At 44.7% G+C, this 21,008-nt stretch overlaps 1 protein-coding gene and 1 long non-coding RNA gene across 3 annotated transcripts; one reads left to right on the forward strand and one right to left on the reverse strand.

Moving 5' to 3' along the window:
* The first annotated feature begins 1,242 nt into the window (after positions 1 to 1,242).
* Positions 1,243 to 20,708, forward strand: LOC114860059 (ubiquitin carboxyl-terminal hydrolase 22-like). 2 transcript variants are annotated; one of them, XM_029158330.3, is made up of 14 exons: positions 1,243 to 1,750; positions 2,650 to 2,682; positions 10,196 to 10,328; positions 11,733 to 11,846; positions 11,948 to 12,049; positions 12,936 to 13,102; positions 14,227 to 14,386; positions 15,022 to 15,127; positions 16,223 to 16,381; positions 17,361 to 17,487; positions 18,018 to 18,109; positions 18,474 to 18,536; positions 18,616 to 18,765; positions 18,866 to 20,708. In XM_029158330.3, the coding sequence occupies exons 1-14, from the start codon at positions 1,631 to 1,633 to the stop codon at positions 18,906 to 18,908; spliced, it is 1,569 nt and encodes a 522-aa protein (XP_029014163.1). In that variant the 5' UTR covers positions 1,243 to 1,630; the 3' UTR covers positions 18,909 to 20,708. The 2 variants fall into 2 exon arrangements, with proteins under 2 accessions (XP_029014163.1, XP_029014164.1); XM_029158331.3 differs by lacking the exon at positions 2,650 to 2,682 and having other exon boundaries at positions 1,245 to 1,750.
* On the reverse strand, positions 5,484 to 19,071 carry LOC129604465 (uncharacterized). Its single transcript, XR_008695362.1, has 3 exons — positions 19,001 to 19,071; positions 8,865 to 8,966; positions 5,484 to 5,741 (listed from the first exon to the last, which is right to left on the reverse strand). It is a non-coding gene; the product is annotated as an uncharacterized LOC129604465 (long non-coding RNA).
* Positions 20,709 to 21,008: the final 300 nt, after the last annotated feature.

Raw genomic sequence — 21,008 nt, forward strand, 5'->3', positions numbered from 1 at the left:
CAGTTAAACTCAATCTGCCAAACACTACAGGCTGTGACTATAAACACTCAGTGTGTTGTGTGGACTAAAAATCTTTCAGTCATGAAAGTAAGTCAGGATAACCTGATAACATTGTGTCATTTTTATCATCCTATTTTATAGGTTTGTCGTTATGTTATTATAGTATGTTTACTTATATCTCCCCTCCACGAACGACTGACGAGTTCATCAGTAATTCTAATGACATTTCGACCTACAGTAAAAGAATGATTTGTATAATTTGTATATTTGCTTTTACTGCTTAATACATAACCATCATATTTACAAACCACAAAATAAAATGAAAGGATTCCTTATTGGAGAATCACTATTTAAAACTTAAACAATTCAGACAGACAGACCCATACTGCCCCCAGGTGCAAAATCAGGATGAAATGAGTAAGAAAGGAGAATTAAAGTAAATCCACTCTTACAACTGCCATCTGACGATTAACAGGTGGATGCCCAGGAAATTATGTTACACATACCGACTTATAGGAAAAATCAAACAAACAAGATGAAATTATATTAAATTAGTTCAGTTCACAGCAAATTTCTTTTTGAGGTGATTTACAGATTACGTATACTAAAAATCCAACAAACCCTTTTTAAAGCAGAACAATAGTGCATAGGAAATAAACAGGAAAAAAATATCTTCATGATATGAAGTCTCAAGTAGAACCAAACTCAAGGTGGCCTCAAGCCACAAGGAACATACAGCTAGTATTTATAGCCACACGTTCCTTCATGTACATGCAATGTTTGACCACTAGATGTCAGGCTTTAACTGATGATCCTGAAAGGTAGGACAAAACACTATAACACCGAATTCTGTTAGGTTTATATGTTTAAATCATGCCGATTTAAATACCAAACCTAATACTTTCGAGTGTAACTAATGAATGTATTGAAACTGCATCACACAGAGAGCAGGCGTCTGTCATAAATAGCCCTCAACAATAGCATATAGTATAAGACATATAGTAAAAGCAATAACAAATGCGTTCCTATTTAAAATACAACAATATTCAGAATGCGAATCTATTTTTATCGTAGATAACGGTCCCAGACCACCTCAGTCGGACCTGGTTTAATCGAGGCAACAACATCGATGCACCCCGTGGTTCCAAACCAGAACCTGCTCGTACGGAACACCCTGGGCTGGAAACGAAGCGCACCCGACGTGCTCCAACGCCGACGTGATGACGCAACGCCTTTGTGTTGGCAAATCACGGTGTGCGCTGGGCGGGCATTGTAAAGCTGTAGTTGAGTGTTAGCAGCTAACTAGAGAAAGAAAGCTAACTAATCGTGAGAGTGGAAGTGCAGCTAACGTTGAAGGAAAAGGCAACTGTCAAAACAGTAAAAAGGGGAACAGGAATTTTAGCCAAGTCAAAACTGTCTTAGATGGTTACATGAAAGTACTTGTAGCTAGTTAATGAAAGACCGTGTTTGTCAGATGCCTGAGGAGCATTTTGGATACTTCTCCGCTTGTCCCATTTCCAAACGGAAACCATTTCTGGACATACAGTTCGTGCTAGCTTGCTAGCTTAGTAAATCATCCAGGAGACTTTTTATTGTCACCTAAAAACCCAAACTGAATGTTTTGTCTGTCATGAGTCCGGCCGGGTGCTCCCATGTGAACGGTTATAAGGTGGATAATTGGAAACAAAATCTTCGAGTCATATACCAATGCTTTGTTTGGAGTGGTACTGCTGAGACCAGGAGACGCAAGGTAAAAACACAGGAACTGCAACGTTAGCTTCGGCAACCTAAAGTGAAATAATGTGAATGTGGCACAGACAGACACTGAACCGGGCTGTAACTCGGGTCCCGCACAAGCACTGAACGCGCTGAATAAAAGTGTGGCGCTACAGAAAGTGTTCTCCTCAGCAGCACGGCTGCTAGGACTGCTTAGCTAGCTAGGTTATCGCCGGTAAGTTAGCTAGCAGGACCCTTTTAGGGAACTTATGTGACCGATCGTTTCTTTTGCGATTCGAGATGCAACTCTTTTGTGTGTGTGTGTGTTTTTCCTTTAAATCGTGCGAGCACGAACGGCGGCTCGTCGGTATTTCTGTCGTGAGTCAGTGGGTTCGATCGTGCGAGCGGGTCTGGTCCGCGGATGCGGAACCTCGATCCGAACGGCTAAACTTGGGTTTGATGAAGTTGTGGCTAACGTTGTCACGCCAAGTCGACCCATTGTGTGTCTACACACGCACACGCCAGGCTCGCAGACGACTTTTCCCACCGGGCAACGCGGGTTTCTGCGTTCTTTTACCCCCCGTGCTGTTCTTTCTGTCACGAGTTCGGGCGCCGGGACGCCGCGTCGTTACCGTCATTGCCAAATTGTCTCTCTCTCGGTTCACCCCACACCTGCTCGGCCTACACTACGAATAGCCCTCAGCGATGATGTCATCAGTGCACTGCCTTGCAGTTTCTCTCACTTTCCCACCGTTTCCCCTCGGTTTTGTCAACTGAGACCTGTTTTGTTTCCGTTCTGTGCCATACTGTTCATTTATGGGGGGGGCAGTAAATGCACAAATGTTAGTTAGTTATTGTCATATTGCAGATTGTCTTAAGATCCATGCTTGTCTTATATATGTCATACGTGTTTATGTCGTTATGATAAAATAGGTACTTCAGGGTGATGCAGGATGGACAGAGCTGGTAAGTTGAAGCTTTTGTTTTTTTTCCTCCCCCATCATCTTCACTGACCTAGGTAGTTCCGATTGCTGGCTTGCTTTCTCTCTCTCCTCTTGCTCATGTACCTTTGTGCCTCAGCGCCTCTTCATTGAATGGACTGAATGTTCGATTAAAACCTGTGCAGTGGAGGAGGTCAGGCAGCCTGTTGTTTTTCTGTAAGATCACCTGGTGGAAGGAGGAGCGCAGCGTAGGACACGCCAACGCAAATGCCTGGTGTATGATGGGTGATGACCCCGTTTAGAGTCTCAGAGTTCATTTAATGCTTTATCCGTTGTGAAGTGCACGGAATTTAAAGTGCAGGAATTCTCCAACAACATATGAGGCAGCAACAAAGACTGTCACAAGTATATTCACAGTGCAGCATGAATGAATTTTTCATTCAACTGTCTAGTGCCTGTCTATCACTTTACCTGAAGAGCGTAATCAGTGGCAGCTCAGTCAGCACCATCTGTGCCAGCTTCACACCTCTGCCTTATTTTGCCAAGATGACGTCTTCCACAAGTTTCTCAGCAGCAATCAAACACACACACACTAGCCTGGAATAAAAACTCTTACGTCTCCGTCTTGTCGGGAGGATCATGATGTCATAGGATTTGGTTAAGGTTCTCCATCATAACGCAAGCTTTAGCATGTTCTGTCATCAGACAGGTGTTTGCATGGATTGGATTTTTATGCTCTTTTCTCCACTGGTCCATGTTGTCTGCCAGTGCTTTTAATATATTAATGCAAGAATTACCATTGAGTTCCCCCTCACATTCCACAGCATGACAATCTGCCTGTGGTCTTGGGATCTTGAGTTAATCTTGCATAAATTCCATAAAATATTGAGGTGTGATGCTTGTACTGTATGTTTAGATATGGAAATTAATTGGTTATTTTTAAACAAATAGATGGTGTCATCTCAGACATCTCAAGAGTTAGCAAATAGCAATTAAAACTAGCTTTCCTGACAAGTTTATTAACAGCTGTCTAACATCTGTTACGCTGTGAACCTAGTGTTTCTGCTCTGCGCCTATGGAACCTGGCACCGATGGTGCAGGTGACTAATGCAGCATAAATGGAGACACATTGCACCCCTGGACAGCTACTGTATATGGGAGGGTGGGTTTTCACTGATCCTCCTTTCCAGCCAACTAATGTAACATGCAGAACAGGTGTTGTCCTGCTTCAGTGGTGCAGTGTATTCCCATGAGGTGAGACGAAAGCGTCTTTCATTTAGCTTTGAAATGTGAGTTAATTAGCTAAGACTCTAGACTTTTGCACCACAGGCTGGTCTCTTAATCATTTTAGCAGTATTTAATGTAAGTTAACATGCCAATTAAACATCTGCCCATGTAACCTGTATGATGAAATGATTATTTGAATGAATTGTGTTGAGTTTTACTTTGATTCTAAGCATGGAGGATAAACTGACTCATTATCACTGCACTGCTTTGTGCAAACTATTCTTACACTGTAATATAAGAAGTGTAGTGTTTACTATCCTTGTCAAATTTCTTTCCCCGTTTTTGTAGTTTGTCTGCCCTCCAAGTTGAACCCCCCCCCTTTGCTTGCATGCATGCCAAAATCATTTCCCAGGTCATGTGCAAGAACAGTGGCGTAAAATCTGTAACCTGCTCTGCACGCACCAAAGCGAATGTTTAAGAGTTGTATGGGATAACGCTGCAGTCAGTGCTCAATAAAATGCCCTATTATTTCAGAATGCAAACGTGAGCGAGCTACAATACACTACAGTATTTTTGGATGATTGCTAGACTGAAAATCCAGCCTGTTTGAGTATGGCACATAGAATTAGTGTGAAAAATTGTCTTCCACTCTGTGTAAATTCATAATCCACCGGATCGTGAGCACTATTTGTGGATAGAATGGGTGTGGGTATTTTTTTTCATAGCTAAATTCATTCTTTTTTAGGCCCCATCTCCCGACATATTCATAATTTATATTTTATGAATGGCTGTGGTGGTGGAGGGATAGTTTCTGCCTTATTTATGAGGGCCGTGCTTTTTGATTGTATGTGCTGCTTCCAGCATCCATCCAGCAAGATCGCCTCTGTGTCTAAAATTAAGGGTCTTTGTGTCCTAAAATAAAGAACTCTGCTTTCCCGTAAAGCAGCTTGATTATGACATAGGAGCAGCGCGGGTGTAACTGTCTGAGTTTTCCAGCCAAAACTACTTTGAAGAATTCTTCCCTCGTTGATTAAAGGGGTTTGTGACGAGACAGTTGACTGATCTTGCTTCCAGTCTTGTCAAATCACACGCTCGGACGAATCATAGCCCCACTTTCCCACAAGATCAACCCCCCTCGCTGTTTGTGAAGAGAAAGTCATCGCCTTTTTACCATTGTCAAATCCACTTCTTTCTGTTGCTCTTTCCTCCCACTTCCCATTTGCATGCCCTCCCATATGAAATGCGCTGGTGCATGGCCCATCCCAGGGAGCAGCTGATCGTTGTGTAGCGAGCAGATCTCGTTGTCAGGTCTGTCTCCATCACATCTCAGACGCACTCCCTGACTTATCAGCGTACGCTTGTAGCATCAGGAGCCGATCCGAGCTCTTGCTTGTTTGTTTTCTGCGCTCACTCCCACACGCCTTCCTTTCGCTTGCTTTGGCTTTTTCTATTCAAAAACCTGCTACATTATGGTTCTTGCTGCTTTCAGAATATTTTATGGCATATATGTCACAACGTAGCATTTCATCAAGCGACATTTAAAACCTCTTCTGAATGTTCTTGCCGAATCTGAAATCGCTTAGTTTGATATTTGGAAAATTAACTGTTTTATTATAAAGCCATGTAATAACGTAACATTTCAACAGTTTTACATAAAAAATATATGAAATGAGAATAAAAACCTCTTCTGAGCAGGTTAACACCAGAAGAATGGTGCAGTAGTTTACCATGAAGCCAGAACAACTGTAGGACTTCAGCTATATTTTATCACTGCTGTCATTACCCGGCCCTGATTCATTTCCTTCAGCTTTATATCCTGACTGGGCGACTGCACTGCAGCTGCAGAAACCATGGAATCTAAAGCAAAAGCCACACACAGTTAAATAAAATGACTTTATCATCCAATAAAAATCAGTTCAATAAATCTGTCCCGTCTAGAAATATGTGATGTTGCAGAGATTTGCACTTGGCTTTTGTGACGTTTACAGCACAGCCAGTAACCCCCCCCCCCCCCCCCCCCCCCCCCCCCCCCCCACTACAGTCTGCCTATCACCCAGGTCTTGTTTAATGTGGTTTTTGGTCAGTCAGTCAATCTGACCAGAGTCCGGTGACTCAGCCTACAGAACTGGTACCAGGCCCCTTGTAGCCACCTCCTTCAGTATGGATGATGTCCACATTTTTTTTGTTTGTTTGCATATTAAGCAAACATGAGTTATAAAATTTTAACTTGTGAGCATGACTTTGCAATTTGTAGATCCTCATACTAAGCTGTGTCCAGCTCTGCTCTCAGCCCTTCCTCCTCCTCTTCCTCAGATGAGTTCACTTTGACTGATTCCCTCTTCCATTTCTCCTTCCTAGTGATCATTCCTCTTCTTCCCCCTCCCTTCTAGCTATAAAGGGCTCTTCTCATTTGACAGTCCAGCAGCCTTTGAAAGGACGTCAGTGGGGCAAACGCACTGGTCACGGCCTGAGCCAGCCAATAAGTCTGCTGTCCAGCCCTCCCCTAATACTACCATCTGGCTAATGAGCTGTCAGTCACTCTCCAGGGGCCGATCGAGCCTAAAACCACAATGCAATCAATCTCTGGTGTGGACACTCGGTTATTTCCTTTTGTTAAAGCCTCACACCCATGTGACAGCTTTCCCTCAGACTACGCACTTGTTCTGGAAATGGCCCCGTCCTTGTGAAGAAGGGGAATATTGTGACATTAGACCCACACCAGATAATTTATTGGTTACTAATTTTTAAAGATTAGCCCATTAATCAAGCTCATTATTATGTATTTCTCATAGATATTACAGAAGTCATTTGTGCAGTCTCTTTAGACTGATTTGCACCAAAGGGATAAAGAAATTCACTTGTGATCAGAAGGGGGGTTCTGAAGCTCAGCTCAGTGCTGTGTGTTGGTCACATGAGCAGTTTCTGTGTGTGTGTGTGTGTGTGTGTGTGTGTGTGTGTGTGTGTGTGTGTGTGTGTGTGTGTGTGTGTGTGGGGGGGCATCTGGTGGCTCCAAGGTTTGACAAATGATCACGCCGTCCTTTGTTAGACTGGTAACCATCTGTGCAGTCAAACACAAAACACAAACACCCTGTTGTCTCCACAATCTCCTTTTTGCCGCACATTTCATGCTTATCACTGTAACTTGTTGGATGTTTTTTTTTTTGCGTCCTCTGTCAGTCCACACAGTGTCAGATTGGAGAAATGTTGGCATGGAATCATTCCTTATTCAGACAGAGCTGGTTTATAGGCTTGTGTTTATTCCACTATTCTCTCTTGCACAGTTATTCTACATAACCACAATTTCAAACTGTCCATTTATATGCAGCCATTTGTTGCCTCCTATTTTTCCCACTGCCTCATCTCTAGAAATCCACATAAACAAGCAGCCCGTCTTCTCCCTTGAGTGATCTTATTTAGATTCACACATGTAGAGCCAACTGCTGCGCTAGCATAACAAAATGCAAAACAAACCCCTATGTTGATCATTGCAGCAGAGCTACTGTATCACAGTTTAGTTCCTCTCCCTCATCATTTCATTTAGTTTTATTTCCTGCCGTGGAGAGGGGGAAATCCAGCGTGGCAAAGGCTGGGCTTTGGCTTCAGCTGGTATGTTTTTGAGGCACTGTGTGACAGTATGAGGCCAAACAGCACACACCACAGTCCTTCATCTCTACAACCAGTCTGGCTCATTTGGGAGGAGGTGGGATTTCATTATCACGCACAGACCACACAGCGTGTCCTTTTTTTTAAACGGAGGTTTCGATAACCTGATGGAGGACGAAAGTGAGACAAGGAAAGTGAAAGAACCGTGTTGTGTCTATGGAGCTGCTTGCTGAGATTGCGTACTGCAGGCCAGACGTCGTCATGTATAGATAGGCGGGATGGGGGGGGGGGTCTGACAATAACAAGATCACGCTGCCAAAGCGCAGACAGCCTGCAGCCCCATGGGGTCATTCTGCAGCACGATCTGGAACATCGCCATAGGTCCATTTCCCCAGCTTCCTCCAGCCAGTTCATATAAAATATACAATTAGAAATGACTGTGTGATAATTAGAAGTGCACGAGTTGGATTACCGATAGCAAATGTCTTCACATTTTCGTCCTCTCTCTGGAGAGATGAACCATGCCTGTGATGAGTCTGTCCTGCAGGGCAGCCGTTGTTGCCTCTCTTGCCGTATTGTGCACATGTGTGTGGAGGGCTATGCAGCGGCTGAGTAGGAGGCAGCGTAGTGAGTCATTCCAGCAGCCAGCGCTCTGCACCGACACACTCTCTCTCTCTCTCTCTCTCTCTCTCTCTTTCTCTCCCCCCTCCCCGGCTTGTTCCTTGCAGCAGCACACCTTGGTCCACGCCACAATCGCCATTGCGATCTGCCTCCCCCTTTTCTCGCACCTTGTTTCTATCAGGCTGCAGCGTTGTACATTACCATTCCCTGGACACTGAGCCCCCCCCCCCCCCCCCCCCCCCCCCAGATAGGGGATGCAGTCTAGCCCAGCATGACTGCGAGCTTGTACCTGTACAGCATTTGTTCCAGTCATCTGTGCCAGCAGCTGATCAATAGTAGATCTAATAGAACATTAGAAGCCCTGGGCCTGGATAGGTGCAGGGCTGCTGACGCTGAGGTACAGACGGCCTGTGAAATAGATTTTCTGCCCGCTAAGGGCGTGTTGAGGCAGAGGAGTACGAGGAGGAGGGCAAGGCGTGGCACTGGCAGAGTTTCTTAATTTTGATGTGGAGTTCTGCTGCAGTGGGGATTACCAGCATCCCTCTTAGCGTTTTTGCTAGTTCTTGTTCAGTTTCTGTGACAGTCGCGGGGTTCTGCAGGCTGTTCGCGGTACGTTTCATGTTAAACCCATCCTTAGCATCTTTAGTAAAAGGATGCCAACACATGAAGAAGTGAATATTGACTCACTGGTCCTCTGTCATCTGGTCCCTACAAATAGAGGACAGCATGGGACTGTTATTTCAATCGTGCACCCACCTGCTCATCCAAACCTTTTCCACTCACTCCCACAGATGAACCATCTCAGTTGTGCAGAAACTCAGTTTATTTTCCTTCGTTTTCAAGTCTGTGAGACTTTTCCTGCAAGAAAAATGTTACACTTTCTAACAGAATGCAACTGGGTCTGTGTTTATGAAAACAAGCCTCATTAAGCATTAAAATGTAAAAGCATCAGGCGTCAGATCCCCGTGTTCTGTTGTGACGCCCAGGGAGGAGGAAGTGAAACTGACCGGCGAAAACCAGTTACCCGCTTTGTTGTACTTCTAATGGTATCACGTAGTACTATTGTACCTGACGATGTGGTGCACAGGCGTTGATATTATGTCCCATAGCTGCAGGTTATGCAGGTGTGGGTGAGTCTGTCTTTTGAGCTAGTTTCACACTGTGTGTAAGAAAGTGAAAGTTGGCCGCTCGGTTGCTTTCTGACGTTGTGTCTCTCTGCTTTCGCCTCACATTTCCGCTCCTCCTGTCCTCTTTCCATGAGTGGGCGACTGGTAGTGGCAGGTCTGCACCCTCGGTCTTCGATCAGATAGCTATGAACTCCTTTTTTTTTAAATTATTCACGTATTCCAATAACAGGTGTGGGGAAAATATAAAAGTCTTGGGGCATTTTCTTATCATTTCATAATGCTTTTCTTTCTTTCAGTAGCTCATAAACCACTGAATCACCCACCATATAGCTCTGACGTTATCAGCTCTGCACGTGATTATCGTTTACGGGGTTGTACGTTACAGTAGGACGTCAAAGCTCCAGGGAGCGGCGCTGCCTGGTGAGGACGTGCTCCGTTTCACGTTGGCTCAGCGTTGCCTCCAAACGCAGCCGGTGTCGTGGGCGGCGGAGGTCTGTGCACCTGTAGGGCTAATTCTTTTGGCAGATTCGCCACAGATGTCAGGCCTTGTAAAGCGCACTCACCCCAGTCAGCCGCTGAGTGCTGCAGTGAAACCAGTTACACACACTCCAGCTGTTGCTAATGTGTGCTTTAGACAGATTCTGCTTGCCGCTCGCAGTCCGCCTGCCAAGCATTAAATCCCGTCACTCCCTGCGTGTTAGAGACGGAGCGTTTCAGTGTGGAATTGCATTGGATTTGTCAACAGGCCCAACAATCCTCATCCTCTCTGCATAGCGGGCCTTTTCTAGCGCCATGTTTGTGGGCCTGGAGGATAGACTTTTTCCGTGGCGGGGAGTTGGCAGGTGTTCCGCTCTGTCTGTGCCACTCAACATTACAGCTCAGGACTGTCCTGCAGCAAAAAGGTTTTCTCATCCTTCTCCTTTCCCGTTCCCGACTCCTCTTCCTCCTCCTCTTTTACAGGCCAAGTCGTGCATCTGTCACATGTGTGGCGCCCATCTGAACCGGCTCCACTCTTGTCTCTACTGCGTCTTTTTCGGCTGTTTCACGAAGAAACACATCCACGAGCACGCGAAAAACAAGAGGCATAATCTAGGTAAGATGGCCCAGTCTCACACACACAAACACACGTTGGTAATTTTAGAAATTACTGCTTTACTTTAATTCATTAGCTCAACAAACACATAATGAGAAATCTAAATACTTATTTGAAAGACCTTTAAATGATAGTTCATTGCTATGCCGTGGTGCAGAATCAGCTGTTATCCGCGATGGATTATCGCATTACTCTGGGCACCATCCTCCCCCGAGCAGCCAGGGATCTGAACCTCACATTATCATTCTGGTGGTAAGCCAGTCAAATGTCATGGGTTTAAGCTACTACACTTGCCTTTATACAACAACAAGGGAGGGGCAGACGTTGCTAATCCGCAGCTAGCAGCAAACCCTCGCTTCAGCCGCACATGCTAATTATGCCTAATAAGCCAATGACACTAATGAAAGAGATTTTGCTATTACCCTGTCATGAACAGCTATATATGGAAACTGGAGAGGGATTCTTGGTCGATGTCTCAATGGCTTGATTACATTTAGTGCATTTGGTTACACACATACGCAGGACTACAGGCTTAATTAGCTTTGAGCCTCTCTGACATTAGCCCTCTGTTCTTCTCCACTTCTAATCAAATTAATCCAAACTCCCCTGTCTGTTAACCCCCCCCCCCCCTTCTATTCATATCGTCACTCCACTTGGGACTCCATATATGTTCCCCTTTCATTTCTTTTTCCACTTCTGTTCCACCTCCTTGTCCTTTCATTATTTGTGCTTGCCCTTCACTAAAATGGACAGCATCATTCATGAATCCCTGGCCATCTTCACGGTCCATAGTCTGCAGCATCCCTCTTTTTTTCTGCCGTATCTGGGTTGCTGGTTGGCCACAGAGGAGCAAGCATTGTACAATCAGCAAAATGACTGTTTTACCATTAAAAGATGATGATTTTTTCTTCATTATTCATTTGCATCTATTCTTAACCCATCCATAGCCTTAACCAAACACCCACTAGAGCACGAATCAGGTTTTCTACACGTTGTGGTAGCTCACTTTTCAGTACGGGTAGCGCCAAAAACAGAAAAATGTCCGATTAAGCTAAAAATAGGTTGTCACGGCAACAGAGCTGAGGTATTGCTGCTGCAGAGTTTGAAAATGGAAGAGGTTGTGTTAGTTGAAAGCGCGGGTGGGGGGTGGGAGACAAATACACCTATTTCATCGCTGTTTCCCCTCACATCTAGAATTGTTCAGTGCAGGCAATGAGATGGAAACATATTGTGTTGGCTGAAAAATTTGGTCTTGAGAAGCCGCTTGTCTTCAGGCTGGCACTGCCAGTGATGCTGAACAGTAATAAAAATCCAATGTGTTTTACTGTGCTGGAGATTCTATTTGTCTTTATGATGCCATCTACCTTTATCCCTCTCTTTTTGTGTTCTTTTTTCCGCTTGTAGCGATAGATCTATTATACGGTGGAATATATTGTTTTGTGTGTCAAGACTACATATACGACAAAGAAATGGAACAAATTGCCAAAGAGGAACAGAGGAAAGCCTGGAAATTGCAAGGTATACTATTTTGATTCCTGTCAGGGCTTAATGCAGCGTTTAAACCCATTTGATATCTCACTGTCGTCACATTTCTGTGTGTGTGTGTTTTTTTGCCCCAGGCATTGGAGAGAAATACACAACATGGGAGCCAACCAAGAGGGAGCTAGAATTACTACGACACAATCCAAAGCGGAGGAAAATCACTACCAACTGTACCATAGGTGGGTGACAGACTGCACTGTTCCGCCTGCACATCCTAATCAGTGCGGCTTTTGCACACTTTTTGGTTTTTGTGCACACAAACCTGGGGTTGGTCATGAATTAAAGTTTGATTCCCAAGGTAGTCACACCGTACCCACACTAGGGGAGACAGAGCACAGGAATAACTCTGTAGCAAATTCGTCTGTTTTCATTGATCCTGTTTTCTCTGTTGAGTTTTTATTTGATTTATTTCCCCTGCTATCTTAGTTTCCTCTGATTCTGTACATGTACTTCCCTGATTTTGAGCGCTCTCTTTAGCCACTGTTGTCACTCTTGCCTATTTCAGCTCTTTTATATATTCAAACAAGTTGCTTGGTACCTCTAAATGGCCAGTAGACTGTGTATTAATAGGACCAGTCTGGTGTTTAAGCCCTCACTGAGCGCTTTTTTCCCAAACCAATGCTTGCTGAGTTGAACGACGCCCAAAAGCTCGCTGCGTTTCACCTGTTCAACTGGCCGTCGCTGCAGGACAGTAGCTTCACTCCCTCTCTAAGTGAATCCATTCACCACTTTAGGGTTTGCTCCAGGATCCACGCCGCTTTGCTGGCAGACATGACCATTCACAAAAACAGCGTGTGTGACTCTTTGTGTAATTATCACCCACGTGTGGTTCTGTCATTACAGACTGGAGTATCAGTCATTTTTGATTGTTTCGTTTAAAGCAGCTTTGTGTGTAATAAGTAAGTCAACCACAGCTAAGAATCAGTCAGCCCCCAAACGCAGAATGGTCCGGTTTAGTGGTGATTCAGTCCCCCCACGTTTCAAGCCGTATGAATCAGACGCGCTGTCATGTTTAATCTTCGTAGCCGTTGCTGTGCTCACTCTTCCTCTCTTTTTGTCCCACAGGTTTACGAGGCCTAATAAACCTGGGCAATACGTGTTTCATGAACTGCATTGTTCAGGCTCTAACACACACGCCACTGCTGCGGGACTTCTTCCTCTCGGACAGGCACAAGTGCGAGATGCAATCAAACTCCTGTCTGGTGTGTGAGATGTCGCAGCTTTTTCAGGAGGTATGATGCATGTGAGAACGTTTGACAGTAGCACGCGAGTGCGTGTGTGGTGACAATCCAGCAAGAAGAAGAAGAACTTGATGATTCTGGTTAAAACTGGGCCATAAGCCTTTCATATAGATTTGAAGCCACTGCAGAACGCTGAGTCACTGCGCTCTTTTGTTGAGTCTAAAGACGGAGGCAGAGAGGAGGGAATGTACACAGCAGCTGCTCCTAAATGAATGAACCCGCTACAGCACTTACTTATTTTTTAAACCAGTCTATGTGGATCATTCTAAGAAGCTGCAAAGAGTCTTTCAATTGCTGCTCTCTGATACAGAAGGTAAGCGCTGTGCATCCACTAAACTCACTGGCCCTGAGTTATGTAATGCTGGTCTGCTCCCACACTGCCTTCGCTTTCCTTACACCCTCACACATATAAGGGTGCACAGAAGAGAAGCTGTGCTATAATGGGTTGAGTAATCACTGATACCCCCCCCTCCCCAACGACACACATGCGCACCCTGAGCTGTGCAGCTATATAACATATGAAGAAGGCGACCGTTCATCTAGAGAGACGCTGATTGACTGATCAAAAACAAATGAAGCCGTTTATTCACACATACAGTTATGTGTCGAAGCATCTCCACCTTGGCTATTTCTGATCTCGTGTTGCTTATTTCCAGCTAACCTTTACATTGTTACTCAAAGCTGTCTCGCGCATAGCTTTTTAGTCGTCAAGGCTAGAGGCATCGCCCGCTTTGATCAGCCACTTTCTCTCTCCTTCCCCCGTTTCTACTTCATCCTGTAGCGTCTTTCATTTGCCAGCCACCTTCAAACCGCCGGTAAGGAGCAGAAGCTGTACGATTCAAGCGAGGCGTCAGGCTAGCGTGTTTTCTCCTCTGTCAGCTCAGTCAGGCTTCAGAGAGAAGTGGAGAATAAAGTGAGGTGTGCACGACATGTACATGTTGAGATATAAAAGCTCTCTCTAGCCTTGATGACCTCTGATTGAGACTTCAATACAGTGTTGGCATTTAAGCTTTCTGCTAAGCTTTAAGTTACCTACACCACCTCACCCTGATTTGGATTGGCAAAAACTTCCCATCTCTCCTTTTGACCCTTTACCATTTCTCTCTCTGTTCTAGTTCTACTCGGGCCACCGTTCGCCCCACATTCCCTTCCGGCTGCTGCACCTGGTGTGGACCCATGCACGTCATCTCGCAGGCTACGAGCAGCAAGATGCCCACGAGTTTCTTATTGCAGCGCTGGACGTACTACATAGGCACTGCAAAGGGGACACCATCAGTAAGTCCTGTCTTTTCTGAATTTTGTGATTTGTTCATTTGCGTTATAAACGCAATATGATATATATGCGATATGCAATAACGTTATATGTTCCATATTCATTTGATTTTATATTTCAAAAACAGCATAGTGTGTGTTTATTGTATAATCCCAGGCTTCCATATCGATTTTACAATTACTCCACAAATTCTCCAGAACACAATTTTATCGCTCTCTCAATTGTGTTGTGTAAAAATCTGACCATTATAACAAGTTCATGTCTGAATGCTTGAAAGCATGAAGCGATTCGTTTACAGTTTCTAAGCTGTACCTTAGAAAAACACACTGTTCCCTACTTCAGTGCAGGCTGAAGGAGACTTTCAATGGTGTGCACCTAAGGGGCAGCTGGAAAGCACTGTGATGAATGTCAATAGGCTTTGCTGCAATGCAATGACAGGGTGACTCACGCAAAGACTCTGCAGTGAGGCCTGCTCCGATTGGCTTCGGAGGATTCAGATAGTCGTAGCAGGGAGACTTTGCTGCAGGGGAGTGTTTAAGTGAGAAACGGAGCCGGACTAAGTCCTTCACAGGTGATAAAGAGGCTGTTAGTGTTGTCTGCATGTGTATTTATGCCTTCTGCTGTCTGTGGTTCTCAGGAGATGACAATGGGAAGAAGGCCAACAATCCAAACCACTGTAACTGTATCATTGACCAAATCTTCACCGGGGGCCTGCAATCAGACGTTACCTGTCAAGTTTGCCAGTAAGTTGGTTTGTGACTACAGATGTAAAAGAAAGCAAGTCTCACATAGGACTGTCAGTTCATCTCAATGGGGTATGACCCCTCCTAGTTTCCCCTTTTGACCTTGCATCAGTCATCTTCCACCTCTTTTTTTTTCTCTGTGATGCTGTAATTGCCTCTCACTCCTGAGCCGATCGATTTGGACACCACCCGTGGTCCCAGAGTGGGCGCACCACTTCCTACGTCCTCTCCACTTCTTTATTAAAGGTCCTTTCCCTGCAGATCTGCTGTAAGGGGGGTTGTCTAGACAGCAGCACAGCCCAAGCGTTGCCTGCCCGCCCGCTTGCCCCTTAGAGCTGTCCTGTCACATTAGCACTAGCACGTTGCACTGAACTGCAAAGCACCTTGCACCAAGTAGCAGGCAAGCCAAGCCTGAGTCAGTGCGATGTTGCCTGTGAAAGGCAAACAGAGGAGCGGCTCATGCTGCCTTGTGGATCCTTCTGCCATAAATTGAAGCCCCTCATAGCCATTAAACCAAACTTGTGTTGACATAAGTTTATTTATGGATGAAGACTTAACCAACAGACACTGCTTCGCCTAAAGCTGTAACAAAATGGGACCATATTGTGACTGCAGGGTTGCCCCACCATCATAATGTGAAACGTGCTCGGCCACCTGGTGGTAACACTGGCTACTGCAGCACAATGACTCATCTAATTGACAACAAAACACCCTGTGCCCTGTGCATTTGTGTGTTATATACTGGCCATCGCCATTTTGCCCATTCTGTCGTCCGTTGCAGTTATTGGGTAGTAATAATACAAATCCTTTATACAAAGCAAATCTCTGATGTAAGACTTAATTGAATTGCAAATGGCCCTGGAAGAGCAGTGTGGATGTTATGCATATGCACACAGTCAATCTCCCAGCAGGCTTAACCCAAAACATGACCAGAATCTACACACGCTGTGAACTCAAGCATGTGTTGCTGCTCATGTCATCATCCTTGCATCATGACCTCTATTTAGTGACACACAAGCATACACACGACAACACTAAACACTGCATTCACACTGCTCTCTCTTTTTTTTTTTTTTTTTTTTTTTTTGTCTGTAGTGGGGTTTCCACGACGATAGATCCATTCTGGGACATCAGTCTGGACCTGCCAGGCTCATCCACGCCTTTCTGGCCCCTCAGTCCTGGAGGGGACGGCAGCGCAGTCAATGGGGAGAGCCACCTGTCCGGGTCTACCACGCTCACAGACTGCCTGCGCAGGTACCTTTTGTTCTTGGCTGAAAGGCGTTTTCATCCTTGAGCGTCTACTGCATCCGATCCAATAGAAATAAAAACTATTATCTGAGTTTTGTAATATTCAGACGCCCTAAATCTGTGTGGCTTTTTCAAAAAACCCAGAGGTCCAACGTCTTTGATGTACAGTCTGACTGCCAGCTATAATAAATAAGCAACAACACGATATTGGTAAAACTTTGATTAAACATTAATCAAGCTCATGAAATCTTTACAACAGAAGAAGTATTGCTCGTCAGTATCCATATTTTCCCGAATCTATTCTTCCATCTTTTAAATTCACGGGCGTCAAATGTCTCCCCTTGTAGTCAAATCAATTTCATTTGTTCCACCACTTGTACAAAGGGGCATCTGCTCCCAGTTATCCCTCGATCTCATCTTTTCCCATCACCAGGTTGTCAGAGCAGGTGTGACCTCACATATCTTGTCTAGTGCCTCTTCATTCTTGCCATTTCTTTTCCTCTCCTTATCTTATTTCATTCCCTCCCCTCTCCGTCTAATTCTTTCCCCCCCGTGCCCTCACAGTCTACCTCTTGGATTTATCTCTCCCTCCCTCTCTCCCTCTTGCTTGCTGTCCTTCTGATGTGTTTTGCTGCAGCTTCTCACACACCCCAATGTACTGCAGCCAGTCTCTTAAAGCTACAGGCCTGCTCGGTGCCGTTGCTGTGGTTATAGAGGTGTTGGCGGTGGCAGCAGGGCTCTGGTTTGTGTGAAGTGACACGCTGACCGCTCTGGTCCGTTACCCTGACTTGAAACTAAGGCCACCGCATGCCCTTAGATTAACTTTCATACAGAGCTCTATGATGAGAAAATGTGATGTTTTATTTCTAACAACATCCTTCCTCTTTCCATCATCTTTCACTTCTTGTCTCTATTTTTACCCACATGCTGCTTTCTACTACACACTCATGTTCTCATCGCTATTATTCCAATCCCCACTCTGCAGGTTCACGCGGCCTGAGCATCTAGGAAGCAGTGCCAAAATCAAGTGCGGTGGTTGCCATAGTTACCAGGAGTCCACCAAACAGCTGACAATGAAGAAGCTCCCAATTGTAGCATGTTTCCATCTCAAAGTGAGTTACCCAGTGACAACGGGCAGCCAATTAACACCTACATTATTTCTCCCTGACCTTTGTGTCACACTCAATGTTACATTTTGTGTTGTAGATGAATAAAATAGTGTTTTTATGACCTAACCATGGTGATGAAGTGTATCTGCATATATGATGAAGCCAGAGTTCAGCTTATGCAGCTGGTATGTAGCGCACGCGTAGGTGTGTTGGATTGGAGTCAGCAGTTGACGTCCCCGGAACCTTTGACTTTAATGAGTCGTACAGTCCTTCAGTCTGCATGTTTTATTTAACATATAGAATTGGAAGCTATAATGTATTTATGATATTCATGGGAACAATCAGCCAGAAGATTGTCTTAAGCCTGCTTTTATGAAATCCTAAGTATGTGACAGGCAGAGTGCTGATTGTGCACTGATGATGTTATTCCTAAATATGTTTCCTCCCCCATCCCCCCACTCTATCTATCTCTATCTCCATTTTTCTTCCCCTTCCCCCCTCTCCTCTCATCCTCCCTCTCTGGCCTTCTCCAGCGCTTTGAGCACTCTGCTAAACTGCGGCGGAAGATCACTACATACGTTTCTTTTCCTCTAGAATTGGACATGACGCCATTCATGGCATCCAGGTGAGATATTCACATTTGTTATATTTCCTCAGAGGCACATGTGCTTGAAGATTTTACAAAATAAAAAAATATATTTGCACACCCTTCATAGGATGTGTGGTTGCACATATCTGCATCTACTCCTTTTAATAAATGCTCACTGTGAGCGTGTGTGTGTGTCAGTAGAGCATGCAGCAGTAGTCCTGCCCCACCCCTGTTAGTAGCATCCATTCAGCTCTGTTCAGAGATCATTAGCAGTACAGCTAGAGGACATAGCTGCTTTCATAAATGTGACAATCCTGCCACCTAGTGGATATATGTGCCAGTGCAGCATGGTTCCACCTGCGTGCAGGTCTAACAAATGCCGTTGTCCTGTCATCCACAGTAAAGAGAGCAGAATGAATGGGCAGTATCAACAGACAGTTGACGTATTAAACAACGACAATAAGTGAGTAGTTTTTTAAAACCAAATTAGAAATAGTAGTTTGAGTCAGAAAAGAGCTCAACACAGCTCTCCACCTTTGCAGGTATTCCTTGTTTGCAGTGGTGAACCACCAAGGCACACTGGAAAGTGGCCACTACACCAGCTTCATTCGCCAGCACAAAGACCAGTGGTTCAAATGTGACGACGCCATTATAACCAAGGCCAGCATTAAGGATGTTCTCGATAGTGAAGGGTAATAATGATACTCATAAAGAGACTGTTCTCAGTAGCTTTGATTGTGGTCTAATATTTGAGGATGTCAGATGAACCAGATGTTTGTTTTCCCCTTGTAGGTATCTCTTATTCTACCATAAACAGTTCCTTGAGTACGAGTAGTCTTTGTAACCACTTGACCATGAAGAACCACTGCTTCTAATGAGCGAGCCAAGGGACTGGGGACAAGATGAAACACAAACACACAAACCTACCTGAAACTCTTTGACTACCAGTCTACGTCTCCAGCTCTGGAGGACAGAAACAAAAAGACGTGTGAAATCATGCAACTTTTCAAAAGAGGAAAAAAAAATACATCAGGCACTGAGGTACTTCTCGGCATCTACTTGACAAAACTGAATGAAGAGGAGAGGAAGAGTCGGGATCCGGCGGTTCCAGGCCGGGAGCGAGGCAGGAGGCCTCTCCGTCCCCTCGCCGTGCTGCTGCAGGGGCAGAGTCTGAGCATGACTGAGCGCTACGTTGTTCGGGCACATCTGGGTTTTTCTTACGGTGTTCTGACCCCTCCACTCCACTACACCCCCCCATCTCTCTCTCCCACGGTGCTCTTGTTTCAACTGACCAAGCATTTAACTTAGTCACGATTGAAGACAGTTCGTTGTCATATGCATATGGGACTGAATGCAAAAAAAAGAAAAAAGAATCAACGTATTATGAACTTTGCAAGAACATTTGTAAAGGTATGATTCTTATCATTTGTGAATTTAGTTATGAAATACTGTTCAAAGCTAGTATATGTTTATTTTTAAACAGCAAAAAAAACATGGAGAGGATAGAGATGCTGCCTTTGCCCGTTGCTGGGGAAGCGCTGCCATGGAAACTAAACAGATTTGGACCTGAGTGTGCTCATGTTCCATTATTTACTGTGTTAATTGTTTTATTTTTACGTCTGGTTGAGGGCAGGGAATATCTATTTTTTTTTTTTAGCAACTCATTGAATTTTCAAATTTTGTTTACCGTTCTTTCAGTGTCTTCTTTTTTAATTCAGTACAGTCATTTGTCCCTCGCTGTTCTAGTACTGGAAATGTTTTTGGTCGTGTTATCTTTTCATTCTTGTGGACTTGTTGGTAACGATGGTAATGATTAAATTGGCTCACCTTCGCTGTTTATGAATTGCAAGTTGAATGTGAGCCTTGGGTTTTGTACGGCATCCGGAGGAGCAGACTCGACACATGATGACGTCTTGTATTTATTGAAAATGCTGTGGTCTCTTCCCATTCATCACCTTGAATGCTCTGTTTAAAAAAAAAAAAAAAAAAAACAAACACGTCTCTTTGACAACACTGCATGCGGCCAGGCTCGTGATCCTATAACGTGAACAATTTCTCCTCCGCACTGTCTCGAGGCCTGCTGCCTGTCATGATTCTCTTATAATTTGGGCTTTGGAAGGTGATCATATGAGACTTCTACTGAGGCGAAAACGCATTACACGTATATGGGCGCTGCGACCACAGCGTAGCTAAGAATCCATCAGTGTTAATCTTCTCCATGGCAACCGTGCGGCTGGTGTAGACCGGCGCGGTTCCGTGGTGTGTCTTGCTTCTGGAGTGCAGGAAACCCAGTGCTCTATTCAATCCGTATGCTGTCAAGTAAGACTTGGGTAATGCACATACACATCAGCGTGTTGTGGTTTATGGATTTGAATGTCACTGATTGTGTAAGTATAAAAAGTTACTCGTGTATAAGATGAGGGCCCTAACCCGTCACAAATAATGCCACATTAAACCACAAGCTGCTGCCGAACTCGGCCGGAGGACAGTGAAAGCGAAGACTATGGTTTTAGTGCATCACGGAGCAGTTGAGACCACCTAAGGACATTCAGGGAAGCAGCTGAAACGACAAGGAAGAGGAGAGCTTCATTATCCGTTTCAGTGAATAAACTCAGAACAAAACTGGAAAACAAAAGTGCGTCTGCTGCCTTTGTTTCTGCTAATTACTCAGTTCACTGTGTTAAAAGGCTGCAGTGCATCAAGGCCAAGTAAAAGCAGCGGGTATATCGGCGTCATGGCAAATTAACAACAAGCATTTGGCTTCAGAGCAGGTGTAGCTATGGCGACGCTCTGTGGTCATGTGAAGAAGTACAATGCAGTCTGGGAAAACTAGAGGCCATTCAACGCGGATGTAAACACAACCTGCAAATGATTTAATGAAGATTAACGTAGAAAACACAAATCTTTACTATTACAAATGTCTTGATTTCATCTT

Source organism: Betta splendens, chromosome 8 (assembly GCF_900634795.4).
Source record: "Betta splendens chromosome 8, fBetSpl5.4, whole genome shotgun sequence".
In the NCBI taxonomy this organism is placed as follows: Eukaryota; Metazoa; Chordata; class Actinopteri; order Anabantiformes; family Osphronemidae; genus Betta; species Betta splendens.

What these genes read in the sequence shown, in the direction of transcription:
- LOC114860059 (XM_029158330.3), top strand. Translation starts at nt 1,631, where the DNA reads ATGAGTCCGGCCGGGTGCTCCCATGTGAACGGTTATAAGGTGGATAAT. An exon ending in AAACAAGAGGCATAATCTAG is followed by an intron (nt 10,329 to 11,732) that starts GTAAGATGGCCC and finishes TTCCGCTTGTAG; the next exon opens with CGATAGATCTATTATACGGT. An exon ending in GTTACCTGTCAAGTTTGCCA is followed by an intron (nt 15,128 to 16,222) that starts GTAAGTTGGTTT and finishes TTTTGTCTGTAG; the next exon opens with TGGGGTTTCCACGACGATAG.